At 36.8% G+C, this 26,694-nt stretch overlaps 1 protein-coding gene across 2 annotated transcripts; it reads right to left on the bottom strand.

The window, feature by feature from the left end:
- Positions 1–1,292: 1,292 nt before the first annotated feature.
- On the bottom strand, positions 1,293–16,734 carry vsig10 (V-set and immunoglobulin domain containing 10). 2 transcript variants are annotated; one of them, XM_038293507.1, is made up of 9 exons: positions 16,470–16,734; positions 16,092–16,397; positions 11,073–11,378; positions 9,934–10,188; positions 6,107–6,391; positions 5,786–5,902; positions 5,657–5,669; positions 2,604–2,743; positions 1,293–1,605 (listed from the first exon to the last, which is right to left on the bottom strand). In XM_038293507.1, exons 1-9 carry the CDS (start codon positions 16,519–16,521, stop codon positions 1,472–1,474), a joined length of 1,608 nt encoding a protein of 535 aa, XP_038149435.1. In that variant the 5' UTR covers positions 16,522–16,734; the 3' UTR covers positions 1,293–1,471. The 2 variants fall into 2 exon arrangements, with proteins under 2 accessions (XP_038149435.1, XP_038149444.1); XM_038293516.1 differs by lacking the exon at positions 11,073–11,378 and having other exon boundaries at positions 16,470–16,733.
- Between the last annotated feature and the right edge of the window lie 9,960 nt (positions 16,735–26,694).

Below are 26,694 nucleotides of genomic sequence, written 5' to 3'. Positions count from 1 at the left end.
ACTGTTATATTTATGACACGTTTGATCCCATGTGGACTTAATGCACTTTCACACAATAAGGGTTTGTTGCTTTAAATGCATGAGGGAAAATTTTAAATAAATTGCACATGGACTTGTGTTACACAGACTACAGATAACAAAAACCTTAGAAAAAAAAATGACATCAAGCCAATAAAAAATGTCATGGTTAATACAAAAATGTGGGCTTAGTGAAGAGAAAACTGTACTGACATGAACTCTGGGTACCTTTCCAAAAGGTTCTCACAATAATTTACCACAGAACTGGTATAAATGGTTTCGATTTATAGGTCAGCCTGCATAGGCTACTTAAAGGTATAGTAGAGGATGTTCTTTTTCCGAGTGGATCATCAAAATAAGTGGTCTTCCTAATTGTCAATCATTTTGGTGATATATATACGTAAGGCCGCAATGGCGTAATGAAACGACAATAGTCCGTAGGCAACATTATCTGGCTGGGCCCCATTTGAAGTACAGCACATGATAGCCATCTGGCTATCTTCAGCTTTACAGCCCCCCTCCTCACCCACGCTGTCTCCATTCATCTCCTGGTCCCAATGTTTTCTCACTGTTGCAGCAACGTCCACCATTCCCTTTTTGCTTCTTTGAAACAACGTGTTTATTTTGGGAAGTTTTTTTCCGTTCTTCCAGCAGCTCTCCTCTTTTTGGTATCCATCGTTGCTAACACATTGTACGTAACCGTTATGGTTTTAATCTATGCTCTGGATTACCCATAAAAGTCTAATGTGCATAAAATGTACTGATGGGCTAAGTAAATGTGCTTAGTGTGAATTAGATAAATTCTTGAGCTTAGTCAATATATAAAGGAATTATTCACTGTATTGTACGATTAATTATGCTTTACAAAATAAAAACCTTAAAATCATCTTTAGAGCCATTAGAATATTTAACGATGTTTCTATGACTCCTTTTTCATATTTATAGATTTATTTAGTGAACTTTGGGCCAGTTTTTTTTAACTATACATGAGTTGAAAAACTAAATCTTAGATGATCTTTGGTTTTTAGTTAAAACTGATTCAAATTTCTTATCAAGCAAAATTAAAATTTCAGCATGTTTCTGGATAACATGTCCAAGCTGCTCAGCGTTCAGCTTCAGAGCGAGTGTCCAGATGCCGCATGAAACCGGCCTGGATTCTGATCACATTAAGGGACTGAGTCCGTTTGTTTCACAGCTCTAACCTGACAGTGACGTGTTTGTTTCTTTAGGTTTGGTATGGAGCTGCAGTGTGCAAACAAAGGCAAAGCAGACAGTTTCCACAGAAATATTTTCAGCTTTAATGTAACTCATTCAAAATCCTGTACAAATAAAATGGTCATAAAAACAAAATTACAAAAATGTACAACATTGCAAAAACATTTTTGAGTCTAGTTCAGGTTACAGTAAATGTCTTTTCCAAAAAATGATGCATTTCTCTCCTGACGTGTTGAACCTAAAATAATACCAGATCCTCTGCCTCTTCTTTCTCCTCTTCTTTCTCTTCTTTCAGCTCCTCTGTTGGTTCTTCCTTCTGTGCAGGTAGCTGTGGCTTTGCTTCAACAGCCTCAATTTCCTCATGATCATCACCTGAACAGCAGAGGGAAAGGTTATACTCCCAAATACCTGAATTCTTCAAACATAGGGTTCCTATAGAGGCTTGACGGAAAAATGTTTCTAGATGTCATACTTGATTTATTATCCAAAAGACAAAAATCAGAATTTTGAAAAAATAACCTTCATTTATTTGATTTGCCTAATAAAATGTGTATAAATATTTTGTATGATTCATTAATTAGAAACAATGTTTTGAGTTAGTGAAATGCAAATTCATTTTCTAAATTTTTGTCAGATTTCAAGCTATGACAGCCCTCTTAGTTATTATGAATTTTTAATTTAATGATAAAAGGTGTGACAATTATTTAAAAAATCTGTAAAGTTAGAAAAAAAAAAGAAATTTAAATTAACCCAAATTTTAACAAAAGTATAAAATAGACCTTTAAATAAAAATTGACACAAAACCAGCTTAAGCATCGCTCTGTTTCAATTGTGGAACATAAAGACAAAAAAAGTCTTAACTAGAGCTGCAACTAACAATTCTTTTGCAAATCGATTAATCTGTTGATTATCTTTTTCAAATAACTGATTAATAATTGGATAGCAAAAGGTTCCTTAATGATGACTTTTTACTAAATTAAACCAGGTCAAACAAAAACTTTTAAACTTGAGTTCTGGATAGAGCAAATTGAAAGCAAAATTTTTACATATTTTTGTACAATATTTGTAAAATTACTGCTCTAAGTGGGTTGCTCTGTCAGCTAAAGGCATGTTTTGGAGTCTCTACATTCCAGTTAATGATTAATCAATTACTAAATTAGTTGACGATTATTTCAATAATCAATTAATCACAATTAATCTGATCAATTGTTTAAACCCTGGCCTAAATAAGGAAATGTATTGAACTTAAATGTCCTAAATGTAATTTAAAAAAATGTATAGATAAAATCTTTAAAAAAAGGATTTTGGATTTCTTGAAAATATGTAAATTAGATAAGCAGAATGAGTAGAAGGTGAAAAGTAGGACTTACTGGAAGGGATCCGATGTATCTGGACAAGTGTTGTGTGGCGACCGTTGGCTAAAGGAGGCAGCTGGGGGACAGTGTCATGTATGATCTGCTCATCATCAGAGTCCACCAGATCCAGCACGTCTCCCCTGTCCTCAGCTTGCCTGCAGAGAGGAGAACAGTAGGACTTCAGAGCAAACGTCTATATGTCCTGCGATTACCTCAAATCTGTTTTCAAACTCCAAATGGAGTACAAATATATTTAAAAAGCATAATGATTGTTATAAACCTGATGAAGAATTTACTGTTAGGATCAAATGAGATTTGTTTTTTGGATTAGGGTGCTGAAACAAGGGTGCCTTTGAGAGAAAAAAAACTGTTGTCGGTGGCAACTAACCGAGGTATGCAGGAATTCCTGAGCAAAAGGGAGGACGCAGAAATAGACTCAGATGCAAACAAACCAGGTTTTACATTATTCTGCTTCTGGGATGAATTCAGATCTTAAAGAACTGAAGATAAATACAGGAGAATGATGGCAAACAACAGAGTTTGGCAATCGATTACTTTGGATGAGATCAAACTTTGTGGGTTTTTAAAAATACTTTTTCATTTGAGGTAATCCTTTCCTCAGAAAAATCCATTCCAGAAAAAAAATCCGTACTTGTCACCAGAATCATTCACTTATATCTAGAATAAGACAGTATGTGTGGTTATTGAGTTTCTGAGAAGCAATTGCCTTTTGCAGAAGGGTTTGGCAATATCTCTATTGCATATCCTGGAAGTCGGTGTCTGAGAAAAGCAGATAAGAACCCCTCCCATCAGTGGATCTCTGCAGACTAAGGGTTGAGAATGGCTGGATAACCTTTTCTTTTTTCATCCAAGTCTCTCATGTGTTGACCTCTGTTCTAAAAGGACCTCTTAACCTCCCAGCACTGAACCAATAAGAAACACAAAAGAATCACATAAATAGACATTGAAATAAAATAAAGAAAAACATTAAAATGTTTTGAAATGAGCACAGATATTTTAGATTATTAAGGCCTAGAGGCCTTTATTTACATTTTTGAAAGCAGTAGAGAGAAGGGAAGACATTTTGCAAAGATCATCAGACTGGAACTCAAACCTGTGACCAACCTGTCAAGGACCAAATCTTCTCTCCATGACTCACTTAACCCCTGCACCACTTACGTAAAGGTGATATCTTTACGTAAGGCCATCCTACACTCTCATGGTGAGTCTGACATGGTGGAAAAAAATGCTAAATCATTTTCGGAAAGTAAGCTTGTATGAGCGATGCAAACAACAGCTTTTAAATAGAGGAGAAATGGGCTGTATAATCGTTGCTGTACTCGCACACCTATCCTCCTATCAAACCTTTCCCACCTCTGTGCTTCGCTGCCACTTAAAGCGATAATGTGATGTCATTTAGGACATCCACAAACATATCTGATCCATATTCAACAGACGCATGTGTTCAAAGTAGAGATGTCCCGATCCAGGTTTTTGCACTTCCGATCCGATACCGATATTGTTTTTGGACTTCCGATCCGATACCGATACTGGCCGATACCAACCTATCCGAGCATGTATTTAGGTTTAAGTTAAAGTATTTAGCCTTAGTTGTAAGACTCATGTTGAAAAGGGTTTTAGTACTCTTGATAACATCTAGCCAGCTGAATTAGGTGAGATTGAATAAAACACAATGATTGGTAACAACAAACTTACCTGTTTATTAAGAGATTAACACAAACTGGACAAAATTATGAATAGCAATCTAATATTGCACAGTGAACAGTAAAACCGTAAACAGTTAAAGGTGCAAGTATTACTCTAAGTTTTAATAAAAATGCAAAACAGACAAGAGTGGAAAATAGTCTATTAACTTAGAATCAGGACTCTACTCTTGAAGAAAGACACTGCTTAAAAAATATCAGTGCAAATAATAGTGAACTATTACACAAAAATGCCTTATACTCCCCAACCTCCTCCACACCTAGTCTCCATCTACACATCGTGCAGGGTAAAATAATCCCACATGGCTGACATTTTCCCCGCTATCTTCCAATTCACCTGTTTTAATGGTTAGGCCGGGAGACAGACCCAAAAAGACCTATGGGTGTGTTGAAGGTGTTCTGGAAAATGCGGACCGGATTCGAGGAACACTGGTGCAAAATAGTGGAATGGACCGTTTCAATCGGCGAAACTGTAAAATACGGACCGGATTTTTTTTTTTTTTAAGCTGGATCGGCAGTCTGGATCGGCAGTCATTTTTACATGCTTTGCCGATACGCATTTTTTTGCCAATATCGGCGTCCGATCCGATACGTGGATCGGATCGGGACAAGCCTAGTTCAAAGTAAAGGCTTCAGACATTCATCAAGCTTCTCCTCCTGATCTTTATAGAAAAAAACAAACATTAAAGGAAAGCAGGCAGGTGGTACATTTACATGCATTTAAACATATCTTTTTTGTTAGATATCTAAAAAACTATTTATGTACGTTTAGCCAACTGATTTAAAATGTCCATCTTTCATCAAATATCTCATTGCATGAATTTATAGCGAATGCTATTAGCATTAGCTGTCAAAACTATGAATGCTAATGAATTGTACATCGTATAGTCCCAGCTCATCATATAGTCCTGAATGGGACAGTAACATATCATTTGATGCTTAAAGCCCAAAGAGTTTACTTATTTTTTTCCACTTTCAACTTGTGTGCTTGCTAATTAATATTCCAGTATTTTTTAATTTGTTTTATAAACCATTTTTTATGTTTATGTCAACAACAGGGCTGACAGTAATTCAGGAAGTGTGCCTATTTTTGGGTATTTGCAGTTTTGGGGATTTCTTTTGGCAATTTTGTATTACTATTATTGTTTTTTAATTACTACAAATTTTTTGCCATAAAATTAAAAAATGTAATTTGATTTTTCAATATTTATACGGAGCTAATATGAAGTAAATCGGGACGCCCACTCCTGATTAGAACAACCAACCATGAGCAGAATTGTCTGTTATAGCTGCATACACATTTTAACATTAAAAAGGATTATTTATAAAAAGAGAAATACTCACATGAAGCCTCCTCCTGAAATGATAATTAAAAAAAAATGTTATTATAGACCAATGTGTTAAATAACAGCAAATGTGCTTTTCTAGCGTCCATATTGGTAAATGCTGTGACTTATGGAAAGCAAACGTTACCCAGGCAGATGGTGTGTCTCCTGGAGTAAAGTGCCTTAGCCACAGCTACAGCAGAGCCCACAATCAGGGCAGCTATGAACACGCCGATCACTGCTCCAGTGTATGCTGAGGATGATGCTGGGAAAAAAAAAGAGAAAAGCAGAAGACAGTGTTAAAAAAAAGGGAGTGCAACGGGTGGAGCAACAGGTCTATCAGCATTCCTGTCAAAAAGTGTTTCCACAAGCTTCTAGATTAAATCTCACCAGCTTTTCTGCTTCCTGTCTGCTACTGCTACGCCTTACACAGACTGATACATTAAAATACGTTTTACAAAGATCTCACTTTTCACAGTGATGTAGACCTCCAGCTCCTGGACCCCGAGCGCGTTCTCGCTGCGGCAGAAATAGTAGCGCTCGTCGTCCTCGCTCATGTTGACGATGGTCAGTTTGAGCTCAGGGCCTTCAGAGGACAGGATGTACTTGGATCCAGGAACAATCAGGTCTTGAGATTGGCCTTTCCTCCAGGTGGTGTTGGCAGGCGGAACGGACACGTTCTCAGTGCAGGTCAGAGTCATGTTGGTTCCCTGAAGAACTGTAACCAATGGTTGGCCCTCAGGGTATGGAGTCTCTGAAGGCAGAGTTAGAAACATAACAAAAGTCATTTTAGACTTTTCTCCTGAATCAAAACCTAAAGGAATAACAAGGGTTCCTATTACACATCCCCAATAGCATTATACATAATATATTCTGTAACTGGGGTGAACATATTGTGCCTCAACAAAATATTATTGTTACAGAACATGCATATAATCAATGGAGGGAAATCCTAATTGACTGAATAATTGTTTATGGAATCATTGATGGCACCAGCTTAAGTAATTTTTGCCAAATTTAAAACAAACAGGGAATCTTTGAACATTTCTCTTTGTGGGGTTTCTTATAATCATCCAGTCTTAGTTTCGTTTCTTCTGCTCCTCGCTTACGTTTCTAAAGTATCTATGTTTTTTTTCTTCTGTCTGTCTGTTTTTAAAAATGTAATATTTACATGAGCTCTAATAAGGTTACCAGAGCTTTTTAGAAATGAAGGGCCACAGCATCACAGATCTTCCACCATACTTTACAGTGAACCTGAGGTATTTTTCCAAATATTCCCACCTTAATAAAAGTGACATTTTTCTCACATTTCTGGTCAAGATTAACTGCAATACAAATAAATAAGTCTTTTACACATCTAATTTAGTACCACCACAAAATAAATTATACATATGTACTATGAAAAACAAAAAAATATATACTATGACCTTCTATTTGAGATATTTTTAGGTACCAACAACCTATCAATAGAGAGTCCTGATGCTTTTATCAGAAATCATTAAAAAGTATTTCAGTTAAAAGGCAATTCCTTAAACATCCTGTAGTTAAACTATGACAGATAATCTAAGTAGTTTCACTAAAGCAGCTTTACCAATCCCACAATGATTAACTCATTCTTGTTTAAAAGAAAGAGAGACGAGCTGTCCTACAGATAGGTTGTGGATTATTTGCACAGTCCAGATCAATCAATGAATACGGATGAGATAAAAGGAACATGCAGTTTTTGACACACTTCTGCATCATGACCTCATTGTTCTGAGGACTCCAGATAAGAAGAAAATGCATCTTTATGTCACTGCATGACTCAAGAATAATCCAGCAACCATTACAATAATTCCTAAGATGCATTCCTGGGTTTGTTGACATGAGGAGCAAAAGTTCAAATCCAACATGCAAAGGTAAAAGATCACAAAAATTGAGGACAAATGGTTTCATGCAAGAAGTGTCCTACATTCAAGTGATTTAGGTGATTTATTTTAGGAGATTTATTTCTGATCATCTGTTACAAGTGAGCTAGACTCAATGTAGGAGTCTTGCAAAATCAGTGAGCTGTTATCCACAGCTAGTTTTTAAGTTAAATGAGTCAATAAGTGAATTTGTTTCACTTAGAAGCAATTGTTGGTTTTATTTAGCTATATGAACTCTGCAGTTAGAAAGGACATTTTATTTGCTGAGGACAGAACTATCGGTCACTGTACCTGCAGCTGGCATGTCGGTATCAATGGACACTGTTTACATTTTTGGTCATTTCATCAAAACAGAGAACCGCCAGAGATGAAGCTATAATGAAATAACATCTGGAACAGCAAAATGGATGGAAAGCAAAAGCTCAGGAAAGCTCATCTAATGGTGAGACTCTAATAATTGTAACAGTGCAATTCACTGCTTTGCTTTTACGTGTCCTTTATTTCTGCTGCTCAGCTCTCATTCAGTAGAAACTTAATTTCCAAAGCAGTAGACTTGTTCTTCCTCATTTTTGATGTAATTTTCTAAATGGCAAGTGTTACAAGTCATAGCCTTTTTTAACATTATTGGGGAGGTAATATGCAGATTTGCCTTTCCCATGAGCGCAGGCGCGCAGACTCAGCACAGCTGGACTGACTCTGGTTTCCGAGGATCATTTACGATCATTTACTGAAGGTAAAACATTTGTTTAATCTGATAAGCCTACGGTAAGGAGAAAAAGTCAGAGAGTTTCAAGACAAGAATACGAAAATGTTGCTGCATGAGGCCCGATGACTGTTATTGAAAATCCCTCTGTTACTCTGCACTATGAAATGTAGTAGGTGGTTAGAACTGCATTTGTGTCTATAATTTTGTACTAAGCAAAATCAGTTTCCTGCAGTTTCTCAGACAAGATAACACAGTTATTCCATGAATGATGACCTGTCACCTAGAAAGGGAGAGCCACGACAGATCACTGTGCAAACTGTGCAGTGTTATCCCACTCAGGCAAAAGTTATTACTCTGAATCAGAAATCCAAGCTGGGAGATGACTTATGAGAAAATCAGACTGGTTTTTAAGTTGTTGTTTTTTTTTTTTTTATATAAAATTTGGTTTGAACTCTATCTGAGTGCACCACAAAAATATATCTCCCTATACGTACAGGTAATTTCAGTCTGTGAGTACATTTGATTACAGCTAAAAGTGGGAAGTCCACCTTTTATTCTTATCAACTGTTCCTCTTAAACTAAACCTGGGGTCTCCAGGCCTGATAAGCTTCTTTCATGTTTTCCAACACGGTGTTTAGTCAGGTAAAGCAGAGGAGAGACTGTTCAGTTAAATATGGAGTCAATGACTTCTGTGCTGAACCTGATATTTAATAACTAACATTTATAGCTGCCAGATAATCTGTAAGCTATTTAGGCTATTTAAAAGTCAGATACAGTATTTAAAACTGACCCAGAGCTTCCCGTACATGAGTTGTGTTTACACTGCTGTTTTTAGTTTAAGTGAGCAGGCTGACTATGGAAGAGATGTCTTTCTTGGTGAACCAGTTTTTGGTCCCTTAAGCAGTGAAGGCCATTGCCAAAACCTGCTGGAAGATGTAATCAGCTAATTTCTAGCTGATTTAATATGCTAGGAAACAGCATTCTGAGCCGCCAGCTTCCCTAGCAATGCATAACCAAGAACGAGAATCCAACATCTAAGGGCTTCACTATAAGCACAGAACTTAGATGAAACACAAACTTAGATGAACTTAGATGTGCACAACCAACATATCGGCAAGTATAGAGTTGGACAAAGGGATAGAATCCATTATTTGTGACACTAGTAAATGTATAAAGAAAAAGTTCTGACTGAGTGGGAATTCAGTCAGTAAGTAAAAATACCGATGGGCTACGTGTAAAAATCATGGTGTGATGAAAAAAAAAAGACTATTTAATATAAATTGTTGTGAAAACTAATTCAGCATCATCATTAGTCTACAGAATGCATTGTGGATAATGAAGAGTTAAATTAAGTATAAACAGCTGAGAAACCAGATTTTTGTCTCACTCATTGCTACATATAAATTCAAATTTGACATCTTCTTTTTGCTAAATGTGTCTATAAATATCCAGAAATGTACCTAAAGAAACAACTACTGTGGTAAAATGTCTCTTCCACCACTTTATTATTTATTCCTGCTTTTATTTTCTGCTTTTTAAATTTGATTTTAAAAACTTCAACTAAAGCATACATTTACAATATTTACCAAATTTAAAAAGAGCATTTTGGTTATTTTAAAATCAATAAAAATCATATTCTTCTGGGTATGAAATTTAAAAAGAAAACAATAAATTGAGACTTACTGAGGATAATGGAACAGGATCTCGCCTTTTCTTTTGTGAGCAGTTCATGCTGGGCCGTGCACGTCATCTTCTGCCCATCAGACAGCTTGGAGCTGTTCAGCGTCACAACGAGACTTTCTGTGACCTGGAAGTCGCCGTCCTCTTCCCAGCGCAACCTCGGCGTCGGATACGCACCAAACCAGGAGCAGTTCAGCTGGACGCTTGAGGTGTCTTGTGTTTGGACGACCATACAGTCCGGGTGTGTGCTCGGTACATCTATCCAAAACATAAACAGTGAGAAAAACATGATAAACTACAGCAAAAGTACTAATTTAATTAATTTCATGGAAAATAATTATCCTTTGTTATATTGACGCATAGTCAGATTTATGAAACCTAAATGATAATGAGACCTGTTCCTAGCTACCTTTCCTTGAGCTTTTAAGGGGGAAAAAAGTAACGTATTGAACAACTCAGTGGTGAAGAAAAATTTTATTTTTTACTGCAATCAAGTGTAATTTAAAAAATATGACAAGACACAGCAGAAAACTCAGGGATAAAGATATGGAGAGGTTTCTGAAAATGGAGAGAATGTGGACAACTGCAATTCCTTGGTGAAACTGCAGAGATCAACTGCTAAGAAGAGAATCTATGAAACCATCACCAAATTATTCCTAAAGAAAAGTTTAGGCTTAAATACAAAGCTACTACTGCACTATAGGAGACACTGTCCCCAAGATGAGACAAGGTGGTGGCTGCTTCTTGATGTGGGGATGCATTTCTGTTAGGGGGGCAGAGCTGATAAGAGGATGGAAGGAGCTAAATGAGCAGCTGTGTAAGAAAAAAAAAGATTCATCAGGTTTTCTTAAACATTTCCATTTTTCTTTAGATGTTTTCTGACTTCACATATTTCTACTTTAGTACTTAACAGAAAAGGTAATTTTCCGATGATAAAGTCACTGACTCCTGGTCTATAAGACATCGAGACAGAAAGATGCTCCAAAAATCAAGGAATGAACCAGCAATCTCCCAGCAGATATTCGAAAAATGTTAAACTTTTTCACAAAGACACAATTTTCTCTAATTCCTCATTTAATGTGCAAAAAAATCCTGGCATCAGAGCTCCAGCCAGAGCAGACTTTTCTACTCCAGCCACTTACAGTAAATCAGCAGCTCAGTCCTGTTATCAACCCTGCGCTTAGAGAAGGTGTTGAGGGCAGTGCAGGTATAAACTCCTTGAGACTCAGGCTCTATGTTCTGTATGGAGTGCTCCAGGACTGGAAGTACGGTGGAAGCCAGACTTATGTTATTGGCTGAAGCTCCACTGAAGGTCAGGTTTAGCTGCTGAGACGGGTAGGACAAGGAGAGGCATTTAAAGTAGATGCTGCTTCCTCTCTGAGTGACAAGTGTCCCGTTGAGGAGCTTAACAGCTGGGAAGATGGTTGCAGATACGTTGTTTGGTCCAACTGAAATAAAAAAGTTCAGCGTGTCACAACCATCAATAATCTCAAAGTAAGTCAGTCGTGTTAAATTAACATAGCACTGTTCATTTTGTATCTTTTTTTAAGATAAAAACAATATACAGTTGTATTTGGACGTTATCTTTGTCAAAATTCTAAAAGAAATAATTTCATTGGATTGGCCAACAATAGGAGCAAAGAGAAAGCCCAAAGGAGAGCTTCTGAACAGCTGCAGATTCCAACATCAGCATCTTATATAATTATCAGAAAATTTAATTTATAGCTAATAATACCAACATTCGAAGCTGCTAGTATTGGTAGTTTACAGAATTATAATAAGCTTTAAAGGTCTGTTGTTGCTGCATAAAAAATAATGCTTTCCAGTGAGCTTTAAGGAAGCATTTCTGTGTCTCTCATGAAATGCATTGATTGCTAATCTAGTTTTTATTAATTATTATCTAATTTTCACTTTGTGCATCTGGATCGGATATGCACACGTTTTTGAAAAATCTGGAAAAAACTCCACAATGTAAAAGATGAAAACAACCATCTCCAGTGTTGGTTAGCTTTCTGAGAGAGGTTAGTGATGCAGACATTAAATGGTGAAAATTAATGAGCATGAAAATCCAAAACTCAATGGGAAACTTAATATGGAAATATAATATAAAATATAAGTTTTAACTCATTGATAAAAAAGTGTAACATAATGTATAGTTAATTCAGTTCAATTCAAAGATGAATGATTAATTATTGTTGTAGTAACTCATATTTTTTTTTTATCATCCAGGTGTTGTTGGTATTAATAGCTGTAGGCTGGAAGGATCTTTTGTATCAGTCTGTCTTGGACCAGATCTGGAGAAGCCTCTTACTGAAGACACTGTTGTTTAAAAACCTTCTGAAGAGGATGCTCACTGTTGTCCATAAGATTCTTCACTTTATGAAGAATTCTCCTTTGTGAAATTATCTCCAGGGATTCCTGAGGAGTTCCTAGAGCAGAGCCGGCCTTCTTCATGGGCTTACTGAGCTTTTTACTCCAGCAGATGATGGAAGAGAGATCAGACTTTCAAAAACTGACTTATAGAAGATATGTAGCATCTTGTTGCAAAAGCTGAAGGACCTACTGTATGCTTCCTTAGTACGTCCAGTCTGCTCTGTCCCTTCTTATAGACGACTGCATGGTTCTGTCACCAGTATAGTTTGCTGTCCAGTTGAACACCAAATTATATATACTCCAGCACCACCTCCACTTCTTCTCCCATAAAGACTTCTAGAGACAAACAGGTGAAAGGTGGAGGGAGCAACAGTGTCTTCTGATTTGGCTGATAACACACTTATAGAAGCAGGAGGGGCAATGGCAGAGCAGGGTAGGGTGTCCATGTGGCTGTGGGCAGGAGAGAAAGCTGCTGAGCTTGTTCCTGAACTGAATTTGTTAAAGAATTTATCAGTTTATTGCCTCTGTCCAGACTTCCCCCTGTGTGATCATCCTCTGCTTCTTCTTCCCTGACCACTCATCTCTGATATTGTTCTGCTGGGGTTTGTTTTCCAGCCTTCCTGTATGCCTTAGAACACTTGTGATCCATGGTTTATTATTTGGGATGCATTTCATTGTTCTGGGAGGGATGCTGTTATCTACACAGAAGTTTATGTAGTCAGTCACACTGATGTCCTCTCCATGTGGCTGACACAGTGCATCCCAATCTGTAGCCTTAAAACAACCTTGCAGGGTTTCTCCAGCTTCCTGTAACCATTTTCTATCAGTTCTTTTTAATACAGGTTGTCTCTTATAAAGTGGCTTATATGCGAAGAAAAACAAGATTGTGATCTGATTTCCCAAGAGGAGGTCTTACTTTGGAGAATTAGGAGTTCTTGAAAAACTGTTGGATCGTTGGCAGTGTGGCAGAGAGTGAGGTGTGAATGAAATCAACAGTTATTGCCACAAATGCATTTGGCTGTTGTGTGATGATTTCATCACATGCATTGTTGGCAACAGCAGCAGGTGGAATGTAAACCAACTGCAAACAGTCTAATATCTTGGCTGCAGTGATGAATCTTTACAGTCCCATATCCTGGATGACACCATCTATTGTTCACAAACGCTGCCAACCCACCTCCTTTGAATTTTTAAGTCTTCTTTAAATTCTTGCTTGTTTGGTCAGAAAGCCTGACAGAGAGACACGGGATTCTGAGATGTGATCCTGCAGCCAAGTTTCAATAAAACGCATAATGCTGCATTACCAGTATACTGGCTGGGTCCTTGCGTGGGCTGGAGTTATTCTAACTTGTTTCCTAAAGATCTCAAATTGCTCATGATGATTGATTGAAGAGATGGTTTAAATGTCTTCTTCCTCTCTTGCTTCCTTGCTTTTGGTATGCATCCACGGTACCTCCTTTCAAACTTAGCTTCTTGCGGAAGAATTTGAAGTATTATTTCAGTTTTAGAGATGTTAATGAGCTGCTAATAGATGTAAACATATTAAAATTCTATGGTTACTGTGGTTACACGTCATAAAAAGTATCCAAAAAAGACAAAAATATCAGTGAAAATCCCTCCAGTTTCACAGAATTCAATAACAGAGTCAGAAAACATCAGGAAAAATAAACATTATTGAAAAATTGAGGAACTAAAGAATATCAGTCTAGCAGAGCTACTCCAACATGCAGCCACCTTATATGAGGTGCCCCCAGGGACATAAATCAGAATTAACTTGCATATACACATATTAAATTACACTCTTCCATATAATATACTGAAAACCTCACACAAACACTAGTAAAAAGCTCTCACATAAACTAGTGAAAACATTTACCTCTTATATAATCTACTCAAAAGCTCTCATACAAAGTAGTGAGAACTGTTCATATAAACTGGTGAAAAGCTTTACCTTTCATAAACACTACTAGAAAGCTTTCATATACACTATTAAAAAGCTCTCATATACACTACTAGAACGCTCTCATATACACTACTAGAACGCTCTCATATACACTATTAGAAAGCTCTCATATACACTATTAGAAAGCTCTCATATACACTACTAGAACGCTCTCATATACACTATTAGAACGCTCTCATATACACTATTAGAACGCTCTCATATACACTATTAGAAAGCTCTCATATACACTACTAGAATGCTCTCATATACACTATTAGAACGCTCTCATATACACTATTAGAAAGCTCTCATATACACTACTAGAAAGCTCTCATATACACTGCTAGAACGCTCATATACACTACTAGAACGCTCTCATACACGCTACTAGAAAGCTCTCATACATGCTACTAGAAAGCTCTCATATACACTACTAGAAGGCTCTCATACACGCTACTAGAAAGCTCTCATACACACTACTGAAAAGCTATTAGCGGATTTCAGTTGAAACGGAAGGTGTTTCAGTGAAACAGGAAGGACCGTCATTACACCGGAAGTTGTTTTAAACGGAGGTCATTCTGGCTAGCTCCGTACATTTTGTGCTATCTCCGGCCGAAATTGTATCAAATAAAATTATTGATTCATGCTCAGCTATCCGCTAAACAACTCACAGAAGCATGGGCATTACTCGACTTTATTTTTTATGTTTTTGCTTCAACAGAGATCCTTTTCCGGTGTTGTACGAAATTCTGTTCCCATGTGAAAATCTGTTCCACCTGTGTCGGGAGCGCGCCGCGCATTGCAGCCACATAAGCGGATCTGATCATTTCCCAGGCCTTTCGGATCATTTCTTGGTTAAATAAAAAGTCGTAAAATTATACAAGGTTGAGACATTTAGTTTAATCAGCCGCTGTTGTTTACAAAATTGTAAAATAAAATAAATAAATGCGGTTTTCTTATGCTGTTGAGGTATTGTAGCTTTGAAAGGCTGATTTCACTCAGCCTTTAGTTGTAGTTTCAAATTGTTTCATGATTTGATGTTTTAGATAATCTGTTTCTGTTGGATGAGAAATCTTTTCTATATTATAATACTATTATAAATGCTCAACTCATTATTTTTCTGCACTTCTGATAATTCCAAAAAAGAAAATTAAAAACATTTCACTGGACGTTGTTTCCAAGTTTTAAGACATTTCGTTTCCCATCCAAGAAGCTTTTTCAATTAAAAATTGACAGGAATAATGTTGAGTTCGAGATTTTTTTTACAGTAGCCCAACAAAGCGTTGTTTTTGTTTTGAAAACATGTAAATTGAAACGGACGGAAATGGAATGGGGATCGTTTGGTGATAACAGCCGAAAAAAGAATCAAAATCATTAAAAAATGCTATATATTCTTCAAAAGCCAAAATCTGCATGTTGTAAGGGTCTTCCTACTTCAACATTACAGCTCCAAGTTTTACAGAAACCTGCTACACCCATGCACTAGTTTAAGTTGAGCTGAATGAGATAAACATCTGAAAAATGTATGTTAGTTGACTGGCCCTTTAAGACTGAGTTTGGACATTAGTGTTTGGTAACCAGACACCCATCAGGATTTAGGGTTTATAGAACTAGGCTATGGAAATCTGATTGGTCATAACCACAATCCAAACAGGATTTAAAATATAAAAGGGACTGAGTGTTTTATCTAGGAAAGCACAGCTCATTCATGGGAGCAGGCGGGTGGTTATGTGGAAAAACCAGTTTGGTTGAAAATCTGCCTCAGTGACTGCAGGTAACCAACGCCCAGGACCATAATCCCATTAATCTGGACCCAATCTGGAGGTCCTGCTCTTCTACTTACGTATAACCTGAAGCTGGACTCGCTCAATAACGGTTATGTTGTCTGATAATCCGGAGCTGCACAAGAAGGAGCCTGAATCCTCAGTAATAACCGGAGAGATGCTCAGACTGCCGTTCGGCTCCAAGGTGAACCTCTGGTCTGCAGGATCAGTGTCCGTGAAAGGGCCTCCCTTTGAGGTTATGATGTTTCCATCTTTCATCCATGACGTCCAGACACGCGCTGCTCTCTGGCCGGCGCAATCAAGTATCACCGAGCCACCAGGTGTGGCTGACAGCACGGTTTCGGTGTCGTTGCCCGAAACTGCCGCTTTAAAAAGAAGAAAGGTTATTTTCATCTCACCTGGAAAAAAAATAATAATCTCTATACATCACAACTCACCTTCTGCGGATAAAATAAGTAATATTAGCGGTAAAGGAGCGACTGTGTTCATGTTACTTATCCGACATAGCCCTCAGAAAGTCTGGGAAAAATAAAAACCTTTAACAAGTCTGACTAGTCCGCCTGTTTGCACCTGTCTATGGCAGCGATGATGCCTTTAAGGACAAAATAAAATGTCACCGATCTGACATGATGGGCCACCTCTGCACATTTCACCGACCTGCTTTGTTGACAAGAGCGCACAGGTCCGAAAACACCGTCATCAATAAACCACACCTATAGAGCTCACCTTCTTAAAGAGACAGTAGCAGCATTTCTACCTGCGCGGCTCACCCAAGTTCTATGCGGTTATAACAGCTGAGTAACAAGCAGGTTCTACTGCATGTTCCTAGAAAGAACACCTGACAGGAAAACAGTATTATTCCAGTGTTACACTCAAGGAAAAAAACGATTTATTTTATTTTTTTTTTATTATAAAAGTAGCTCGAAATTGTCCTTTTCTGGAGCCTTTTATCATTTTACTTTAATTTATTCATTCATTTTATTCTTAAAAGTTTTTAAAAGATTTTCTACACATAAAATATTAAAATCTGAATCACATGAAGCTATGTAAAGAAGAAGAATTTGATAGGAAATATATCTTAAAAAAATCATAAAATGAAAAAATGTAGAAATTCTACATGTATTATAAATTTTAAACAATCATTGTAACAATAATTATAATCATGATAAAATATGTGTGATTATGTTTAATTGTGAATGAATTAATTAAACAGCCGATGTAATAAGCTCCAAGACTCCCTTCCATTAAAAATGTTAAAATGGCCCAGTCTATTCATGTTTTTAAGTTGTTGTTGAAAACTCACCTTTTTGCTTTTGCCTTTAAAAGAAGCTAAGCAGGTCTCATGTGTTTTATTATTTGTATTATTATAATTATCTTATTTTTTATGTTAGTGTAACTTGTAATTAACTTTTTACTCATTTGTTGCATTTTATGTTTGTTGTACAATACTTTGGGCAGATGTAGCTGTTTTTAAATGTGCTATAGAAATAAAGTTGACATTGACATATAAATCGGTTTTATATGATGACTGACATGGCCGTGACTGACTTGTTCCTTATAACAATGGAATATATACAGAAGTTACAAGTTTATGTCTCACTTAATGAACTAAAATATGTGATCTTGCTCTGTTCTTTTCTTGTTTTTCATTATTTTGTTCTTTGCCCCTATGAAAAAACTAAACCCCCTCCCTAACTCCCTGTGAATATTGTCTAGAACCACCACTGCCCCAGACCAAAAATCAAAGTGTCTGATTCTGAGAAGTAAATGGAGTGTAGGGGTTGAATGTGGCCTGACCTATTCAGGGGGTCAGTGGGAATTTCAAGGACACACTGGTTTTTTTTTTTGCTTATTTTAAAGCAAACACTACTTTCATGTTGTGTCTGTGTCCAGATAAGGGCTGCAGAATGACAAAGAAAACCCATGCTTTAAGTTGTTGTTATAAATAATTATGTCCAGTAGCTCAAACTCTTATCCCTGCAGAAAAATGGTCTGGTTAATGTTTTATCTCTAAAGCTGCCATCAACACCCTTGTTTATAGATGTTGGAGATCGACCTGTTTTTCCAGTGTAGTCCTGTTTCTCTGACCGCGACTGGCTGGATGTGCTCTCTTCATCCTCTGACATGGGACCATGCTCAGAGCTCGTCTGCCTGGCTCTGTGTTTCCTGGATGGGGCTGCCTTTTACAGTTGCTTTTCGTATCTCTGCTTCCGTCTCCTTGAACCCCAGTCGGCCTCAGAAGATGGCCGCTCAAACTGAGCCTGGTTCTGCTGGAGGCTTCTTCCTGTTAAAAGGGAATTTTTCCTCTCCACTGTCACTACAAGCATGCTTAGTGTGAGGGATTGCCTTCGAGTCAATGAGTCAATGCAATCAACTGGTTTTCCTTAGATAGAAAACTTTGAATCAACTTGACTATATGATCTGGTGAACTTTAAAGTGCCTTGAGATGACATGTGCTGTGGATTGGCGCTATATAAATAAACTGAATAGAATTAAATTAAATGAAACAGACCTGACAGGATGTGTGCCTCTTTTTCTGGCAGCCGATAGCAGGTTCCTATATCAACAGGGACAGCTAACCGATACTATGTCCCACATAAAGAGCAGGCAGGCTCAGCAGAGACAGCCACAGCACTAACAGCACCGGCATCAGCACTGAGATCAACGCTGAGGTGGAGAGATGTCCGCTGGTGATGGACGTTCTGCCCTCAACCCAACCCAATGAATACACTGATAGATTTACAGATTGAAATTGACCCATTAAATGCAAGGGTCAGCGTTCACCTAAACTTTGTACATTATAAAGATATTTTTATTGTTTCTTTAAATTTCTAATTTCATTTTAGACGTCATTTTCAATTGCTCTATAAATGAGGGCATCACATTGGGTCCTTAAGGGCCCCTATGTGCCCTCAGGCACTACGTCGGTGAGCCCTGCTCTAGAGTTTGTTTCATTTTTGATCTGCTTAATTTGGGGTAACAAATAAAAACCTTCAAGGCTGTTAAAAAGCCAGATTAGATGGGAAATATCTGAAACCATTTGATTGGTATGAGAAGCATCTAGAGGGACATTCATTAATATGTTATTATTAATGTTATTTCTTTAATCTATGATTCTCCACAAACATATCCGACCATAAATACTGAGGATTAAATAGAAGTTCTGGTTAATTTAACAGCAGAGTTGCTTTGTCTGCTTTAATAGAACCTGTGTTTAAAAATGTCTGAAAAGTTATTCTGACTTCTATTGCAGCCCCATAGATGTATCCTCTTGCAGTGATTACATGCAATGAACCAAAAAGATGAAAAAGATATAGAAATATATTTTGTACAGAGCCATCATTTTAAACAAATTTAAAAACATTTAAATTACAGGTTAGAATATAACAACCGAGGGGTGATTGCTTTTGCAAGGCACTAAAGTATCAAAGGATTCTGAGGAAACTTTAGTTGAAAATGTTTAACAGAAATGATGTTGTGATCTGAAAAGTATGCTTGATCTTGTTAGGGACTGCATTTCAGCAAGATTATACTAAATGAATATTTGAAAGACTGGCCATCTAGGTCATCTACAGGATATTGCCTTAAATATCCAGTAGATGGCGCTTAGCAGTAGATAAAAACAGGATTGTGTGTGCTCTCTGGAAGATTTCAGATCAAGTGGATGGGTTTAGAATTCATGTTAAAGCAATCTTTACTTTGTTGGTTTGGCTGAAAGGAGGGTTCTGTTAGCTGAATATCACCAGGTTGGAGTGTTTCACACACCAACCTAGTCTCCACAGGTATACAGTCATGGAACAATAATGATTAGACCCTATTTACCAGCAATCTTAATTTCCGGTACAAATAAAGTCTTGTGGTTCAATAGAACGACAATATAAATTTTAATTTAAGAGTTGATATCAAGTTATTTTCTTTTTTTACTTTGATAATGACCAAAATCATTGGAGTTAACTACATCAGTAGTTATGACAATCCAATGTTAACAGCTTTTAGGCCTTTCATCTTTATTTTTAGGTTGTTTTCAAATAATAATATAAGGATTAGAGAAATTGATTCTGTAACCAATGTTTTTTATTGACTGTATTGACTACTTAAGGGGACAGAGTTACATCCAAAATTCCTCTAGTCCTTCATGTTTAGCTCTACTTACTTTTTTACTGCATTCTTTACTACACATGTATGCAATCCGTTTAGATTAGCAGTATTTATAGTAGATTTGACTCTTAAGGAGTAAATTAAATATATAAACAAACTATTTATTTGCTAATTGAGGCAGGTGTTTAATTGTCACCTCTTTATCTGGAGAAAAAGAAAGTATAGTTTTATAAAAGCAAGTGGGATTGTGACAGAAAACACGGGAAAATTACACAATGAAGTGATTTGCAATATATTTTTTAAAGACTGTAAAACAAGAAATTTAAATAAAGAAAGTAAATAAAGAATAGTCAAATTGGTAAGACCAAAACCCAAGGAAGCCAAGCAAGAGGAGGGATAAGCCCAGACTTTCTCCCCTGTTGCAACACAGCACTGCTCTGCTTTTATAGAAGGCTGAAGGAAACAAGCCAGGGGTTCCCAATTGGTGGCTGTTGCCCTCCAAACGATAGAGCCGCCCCTGCAGCAGCTTAGTCAGTTGCCTGACGGGGTTATTGTAGCAAATAAGAAAGGAATCTTTTTACCACCATCAAGGAGGGTTATACTGTTAGGAGAGTCTGTCTGTCTATTGACGGCCTCAGCATCAGACTCAAAAAGTTGGAGTATTTTCTTAAAGATAAAAACACAGGAAAGAAAACGTTGTTGGTTTGTTAGCAGAATCAACTAAAAACATATTAACAGATTTTATGGGTTTTCTTTTTTTTTTATCAAAGGTGTTCCTCTTGTCAAGGTAATGATCCAGATCATGTGCAAGTTTTAGCTATAGGTATAAGTCACAGTTGTGGGCAAAATTTGCCTCTTAGCAGAGGTCTGCGTTCTTATAGTGGTTTTCTAGATTTCATTTGATTTATGTTGTACATTTTTAAGGTTCCAATGAATCGCTTTAGCAACAGAAAGTAGTAATACTGTGATTAGTTTCACAAAGCTGTTGTTACTCAACTCCCTAAAAGCAGTTTTCTTCTGTCTAAATTAATTATAAATTTTATTGAATAAATTATTATAGATAAAGATTTATTGTCCCACAATGGGGAAATTCTGGTGTTTACAACAGCAAAAAGATTATAGAAAAAATGGTCATATGGACCTTAGAAAAATTTATAAGAATAAAATAATAGTGAAAAGTTAGATAAACAATAAAATGCTTGAGCAACATAAAGTGACAAAACAAATGGAGGGGAAATCTTTTATTTTAGAATCTAGATCCTGGTGTGGATCTTATTCATATGAACATTTAATCCCACCTGCATCTGCTTCACTGAAGGCTTGAGGCATGAAAACATTGGTTTGACAGAAACAGCAAACCCCCCTTTAAAGCAAATGTGTCTGCATCACTAAATGCTCAATGCACAATTCTGAGTGATTCAATTAAATTCCAAAGTACTTTGTTGATCTCAAAGTAAAATAATGTTTTAACTCAGAATGAAACAAAAAAACATATTTTATTAGTTACATTAGCATTGTGATGATTGAGCATCTTATGAGAACATTCACAAAACACAACTTTTTATTCACAAAGATTCACAAAACACACCAAACATGTATGTTTTGAGTCAGTAAGAGCACAATTACAAATATATGAAATGAAGTTTAGATGCATTCAGCATTCAGTCACCTCACCACATACCTCTGCTCTAGCATTGTTCTTCAGCCAACCATTCTGTAAGGTTCTGCTTAAGGCTCTCAGGTTGGAGACTGCCCTGGTCTTCAACTAATCTTCCACCCCATTTCCTCATCATGATCTCAACAAGCTCCATCTGACTTCTTTGTCCTCTGGCCTCCACTGCACTACCACTGTTCAGATCTCGGGGGGAGACATATCTAATCCTAATCTCACAATGCTCATCCAAGCTCATCGCTTTCACAGCTTCAGTGCCTTCTGCCTGGGTCTGAGCGCCAAAGAACTGTCAGATTCATCAATACATTTCTCTAATGTCATTTTTCTTTTGTGTGTGAGTCTCTCCAGCTTGTACATAACATTAAAGCTGTACAGTGGATAAAACTAGCCTAAAATGGGTTCTACAGAACAAAATCCTTAAAGATACAAATAAATAAGCTACAGCATTGCTGTAAGAGGGAATGTTTTGGAGAGGTTATCATTAAACATCCTTTGGAATTAACCTCTAAATAAAATTAGATTTTTAGAACTGTATAAAAAAGGTATAGTTCTCATTATTCTTGTATTAAACTAACAGATATAATTAAAGTGATACAAAGTGACCTAAAACTAAAAAAAAAGTATGTCAATAATGTATTTTTTTCAAAAACATACTTTATAGTTCCCAAAAGTGAAATTCAGTTTTGGTACAGCCCGTCCAAACATAGGGGTGTGATGCTGTGTCTGAGGCCGTGCTGCAGTGAAAGATGGCACCCTCAATGTCAGACTGTGAGAGAAAAATGTGATGAGAGTAGAAAAGGACCAGCTTCCACTTCACTTCATTTGATATAATGTGGCAAGGCAACACGGAAAAAAAAAAACAACAACCCAAAAACCACTTAAAATGCATCTCATTTACCACAAAGACTAAGAGGAACTCAGAGGGACTGTGAGGAAAGGATAATGAACAACAACCAATCATGTTTTTCTGTTGTAACATGTCCTTATAAGTATTAACAAAGCAGGCAATCATGACTTTATTTGGTGTTGCATCAAATGAAATCAGGTCCTCCTCCAAAAACCAGGTATTAAAGAACCTGCAGGCCAGCTATTTCTACCCCTATCAAGTCTTTGCAGGTTTATCAAGTGGGAATGCGTATGCATTCCCACTTATTGTTTTTCACTTTTAATTTTTCTGACTCTAACTAGTCCCGCAGTTTTCAACTGATTTCAACAATTTTGGTATCAAAACGTTCAGCTTGTTCGGGAGAATTCTGCTATGTCTTTTGGTAAAGATATTTTTTGTAGTTTTCGCGATATTCAGCTTTTTCTGCGTTTTCTTTGTCCCATTGAAATGCATGTAGAATTCTTAGATTTCAGCATAATTCAGCTAAACCTTCATCATCTTTGACCTTTAACTACTTTAGCATACTTTCAGCTAGAAACACCATTCAACTTTTAAAATGTTTCCGTATCTTTCTGCTATTACCGTTTAACTCGGCTTTCTGCTAACTTTTACAGTTTTGCTTCAGTGAAGCTTCAAACTTTAAAAGAAAATTTTAAGATTTTAAGATTTATAATGGAAGTCTATGGACGGAATTCTTCAACTGTTAGAGTGCGTGCTCTAGCTTTTGAGCTATTCTGGTTTTTCCGAACAAATTCTTCTCAGTCACTCATTTTTAACTCAATTGAAATAAATTATACATCAAAACGTAGGGATTTTTGTCAGGATTCAGGAAATGTAACCCTCATCTGTGTGGCATTTACGGTTTTCCGACAGTTTGGCCCAGACCACGAAGAAGTCCACACTTCTCCAATAGAAATCCAATGAGAGCTCTCTGAAAATCCGAACTGAAAATTCAAAAAAACAGACTTTTTCGTATCGCTCCCATTCGGGATCCGTTTGACGTAGCAACACGAGCCTTGTGGAAGTTGTTCCTCAGACCTTCCTAGCACTCACATTGAAGGAAGTGTGTCGATATCTTTTATCGTTTAGCTAGGGAAAAGGTTTGTTCGGGGGTAACAAATCTGTCTGAACCCCAAAATCAAGATTTTGACAATTATACACTTTTTTACATCGTCACCACGCCTAGACAAAATATTGTAGAAATATGAAAGTTACACCAGTTGTAGTCCAAAGATGGCTGACGCTCACGGTGAAAGAATTTTTTGAATACCTAATACGGTTTTGGCTCACCGCTCGTTTGTTCGGAGGGAAAGTTTTGCTTTTGAGAGTTCTGCTCTACCATTGTGCTGCATGTTATTCAATGAGACCAGCAGGATTTCTCAAACCTTTTTATTCCTCCTTCCCATTAAGGCTGTGAATGAGCTACAGCCATGAAAGTTACCCCAATTGGAGACAAAGGATAGCTCTCGCTTAGACTGAAAGAATTTTTTAGATACCATTTACGGTTTGTCTTCAGCACTTGTTTGTTCGGAGCTGAAATTCCCATTCAAAAAAGCCTGAGAGGAAAGGAACGAAAGTGAAGCGCATGTCTCTCTGTCACTGACAGGCTCGTTAAGCGTTGTCAAGGTAATCGTGCTTCAAAGAGATTTTACCTCCACCACTTTAAACAGCACATTTTAATCTAATGGAGGGAGACAACACTGATTTAACATTAGGAAGTGGATACAATATGACTACTGGCCATGACCCTTCCCTTCACACGCAACCCTGATAGACTTTCAAAATAAGACTCCGGGGACCCTTCAAAATAAAAGCTCCTACATTAAACTCATATTTTTTTCTCAGGATATGGCTCAACATTATGACCCAAACTCAACCACTTTTTAAAAAAAATGAGACTCTAGGGGTTTTTAAAAACACATCCCACAGCAAATTTCAAAATAAAAGCCTCCCATTGCCACTTTATCTACTGCCCTAATAACAGGGGAAAAGAGTAATTTAACGATTAGAAAGTCATCAAGTATCACTGCTGGGTCTGACCCTTTTCTCAACACACAACCCTGCTAGACTTTCAAAATAAGACTCCAGTGACTCTTCAAAATAAAAGCCTCCATATTTTACTCGTGTATTAATTGATGCAAAAGGCCCAGCATTATAACCCAAACTCTACCAGCTTGTTTCTATTAGACTCTAGGGACCTTTTCAAAACATACCCCAGAGCGAATTTCACAATAAAAGTCTCCCATTTACGCTCTAATACAGCATCTATTCACCCAATAACATGGAAAACCAGTGATTTCATATTTGGAAATGGATTCTATATCACTGCTGGGCATGAACCTTCCCTTGACACACATCCATGATAGACTTTCGAAATAAGACTAAAGGGACTCTACAAAATAAAAGCCTCTTTCTTACATACACTCATTCATTGTGCCGTATGGTTCGTAGCTATGACCCAAACTCAACCAATTTCTTCAAATTACACTACCAAGGCCTGTTGACGACACACCTCAGTGCATATTTCTTAATCAGGTTCTAAGATTTACACTGTAATAAAGCATCTGCTAACCTCGTAACATGCAGCCTAAGCCTGCCAACGGTGCTGTCATCAACACAGCGGCTCGTAACATGCAGGTTCAATTTTTTGATAAATTCAGCTCCTTAAGTGGTATTAGCTCTCTTTCTATAAGCTTCTCTCTCTGTCCTTCCTCTGCTTCTCATGGTCAGTCTTGCACATAGGTTTGTAGATTTTCAATCCTCCAAGTATGACACTGTTTTCTTTATGCTGATCAACCGACACATTTGAAATAATTTCAAATTGTTTTGCCAAGTCTTGACATTTCCACATATGATTTCAAAATGTTAATACCTATTCAATACCATCGTCCTCAACATTTTACTTCCCATCCTTAAGCTACTAATTTTTTCTTCAACCAGATAAGATTAAAGTTTTTCTTTGTAATTTCTTTTCTACTTCAGCTAATTTCATACTTTTCAGCCTATGTTGTGAACTTTGGCTTCATTCTGCTTTGTTTCTGGACAGGAATTAAGCTTTTCTGTTTGCTGCTAATTCATAACACGCCTGACATGTTTCTGGAAAGTAGGTAAACCCCCCTTCAAAATTTCTTTATACATTTTTTCTATAAACTTGGGAGACATTATATTAAGACCCTTCTAGTGCCCACATTCAAGACATTTTTTGATATCATGTATGGTTTGGCTGTGCAGCTTTTAAGATGAGTTTGTTTCTGCCATTTTACTGCCAAATGATTCTACCCTACAAAATCTTCAGATGATTCAATTGTTTTCTGCAGTTTGAACTTTCTGATGACTTCCTATCACATTTTCATATGTTCTTCAGGTAATTTCAGCTTTTTTCATTCAGCAAAAGCATTCCCACTTTGATGTTTCTCCGAAACAGCTTTTTCTAGTTAGATCAACTAGAAGAAGACCCTTTCATCTGATGAAGAACTCTTCCATCATCTAAACCAGGCAAGATGCTCATCTTCTTTATACCTATATACATATATTACCTCATTTGATATATGGTCTAATTATATGACTAAAAAAAGATCCACTTTTAGATCATTACATCTGGTTGGATCATTAGACTTTTGTATAACGCAGTAACAAAAACTGACATGTGTTCAATAATTAGAGCTTCAACTGTTGTCCCCCTGCGGCTGCGAGGAAGCTATTAACAGGCAGAAACAAAATTATAATAAATAATAAGAAAAAGAAATGGATCAGTAATTTACTTTAATCATATATCCTGTAATATATGCACTCAATAATAATAATAATAAAATAAAACAATATTCTATTCTCTTCAAACTAAGACAAACTAAACAAAAACATAGGGCTACTGTTTAGAAAAACGACATAATGTATATAATATATATATTCTTTTTATAATTTTTTTGCCAATTAGCTTTTAGTTTGTTCAAAACTTGGACCAAGCTGGTTTTTGTTCTAAAAGTAAATTGGATTGGAATTGACTTAA

Source organism: Cyprinodon tularosa, unplaced genomic scaffold, assembly GCF_016077235.1.
Source record: "Cyprinodon tularosa strain WSP-4 unplaced genomic scaffold, ASM1607723v1 ctg109, whole genome shotgun sequence".
In the NCBI taxonomy this organism is placed as follows: domain Eukaryota; kingdom Metazoa; phylum Chordata; class Actinopteri; order Cyprinodontiformes; family Cyprinodontidae; genus Cyprinodon; species Cyprinodon tularosa.
Note: the sequence above shows the minus strand (reverse complement) of the source record. Positions and strands in the feature narration are given on the sequence as shown.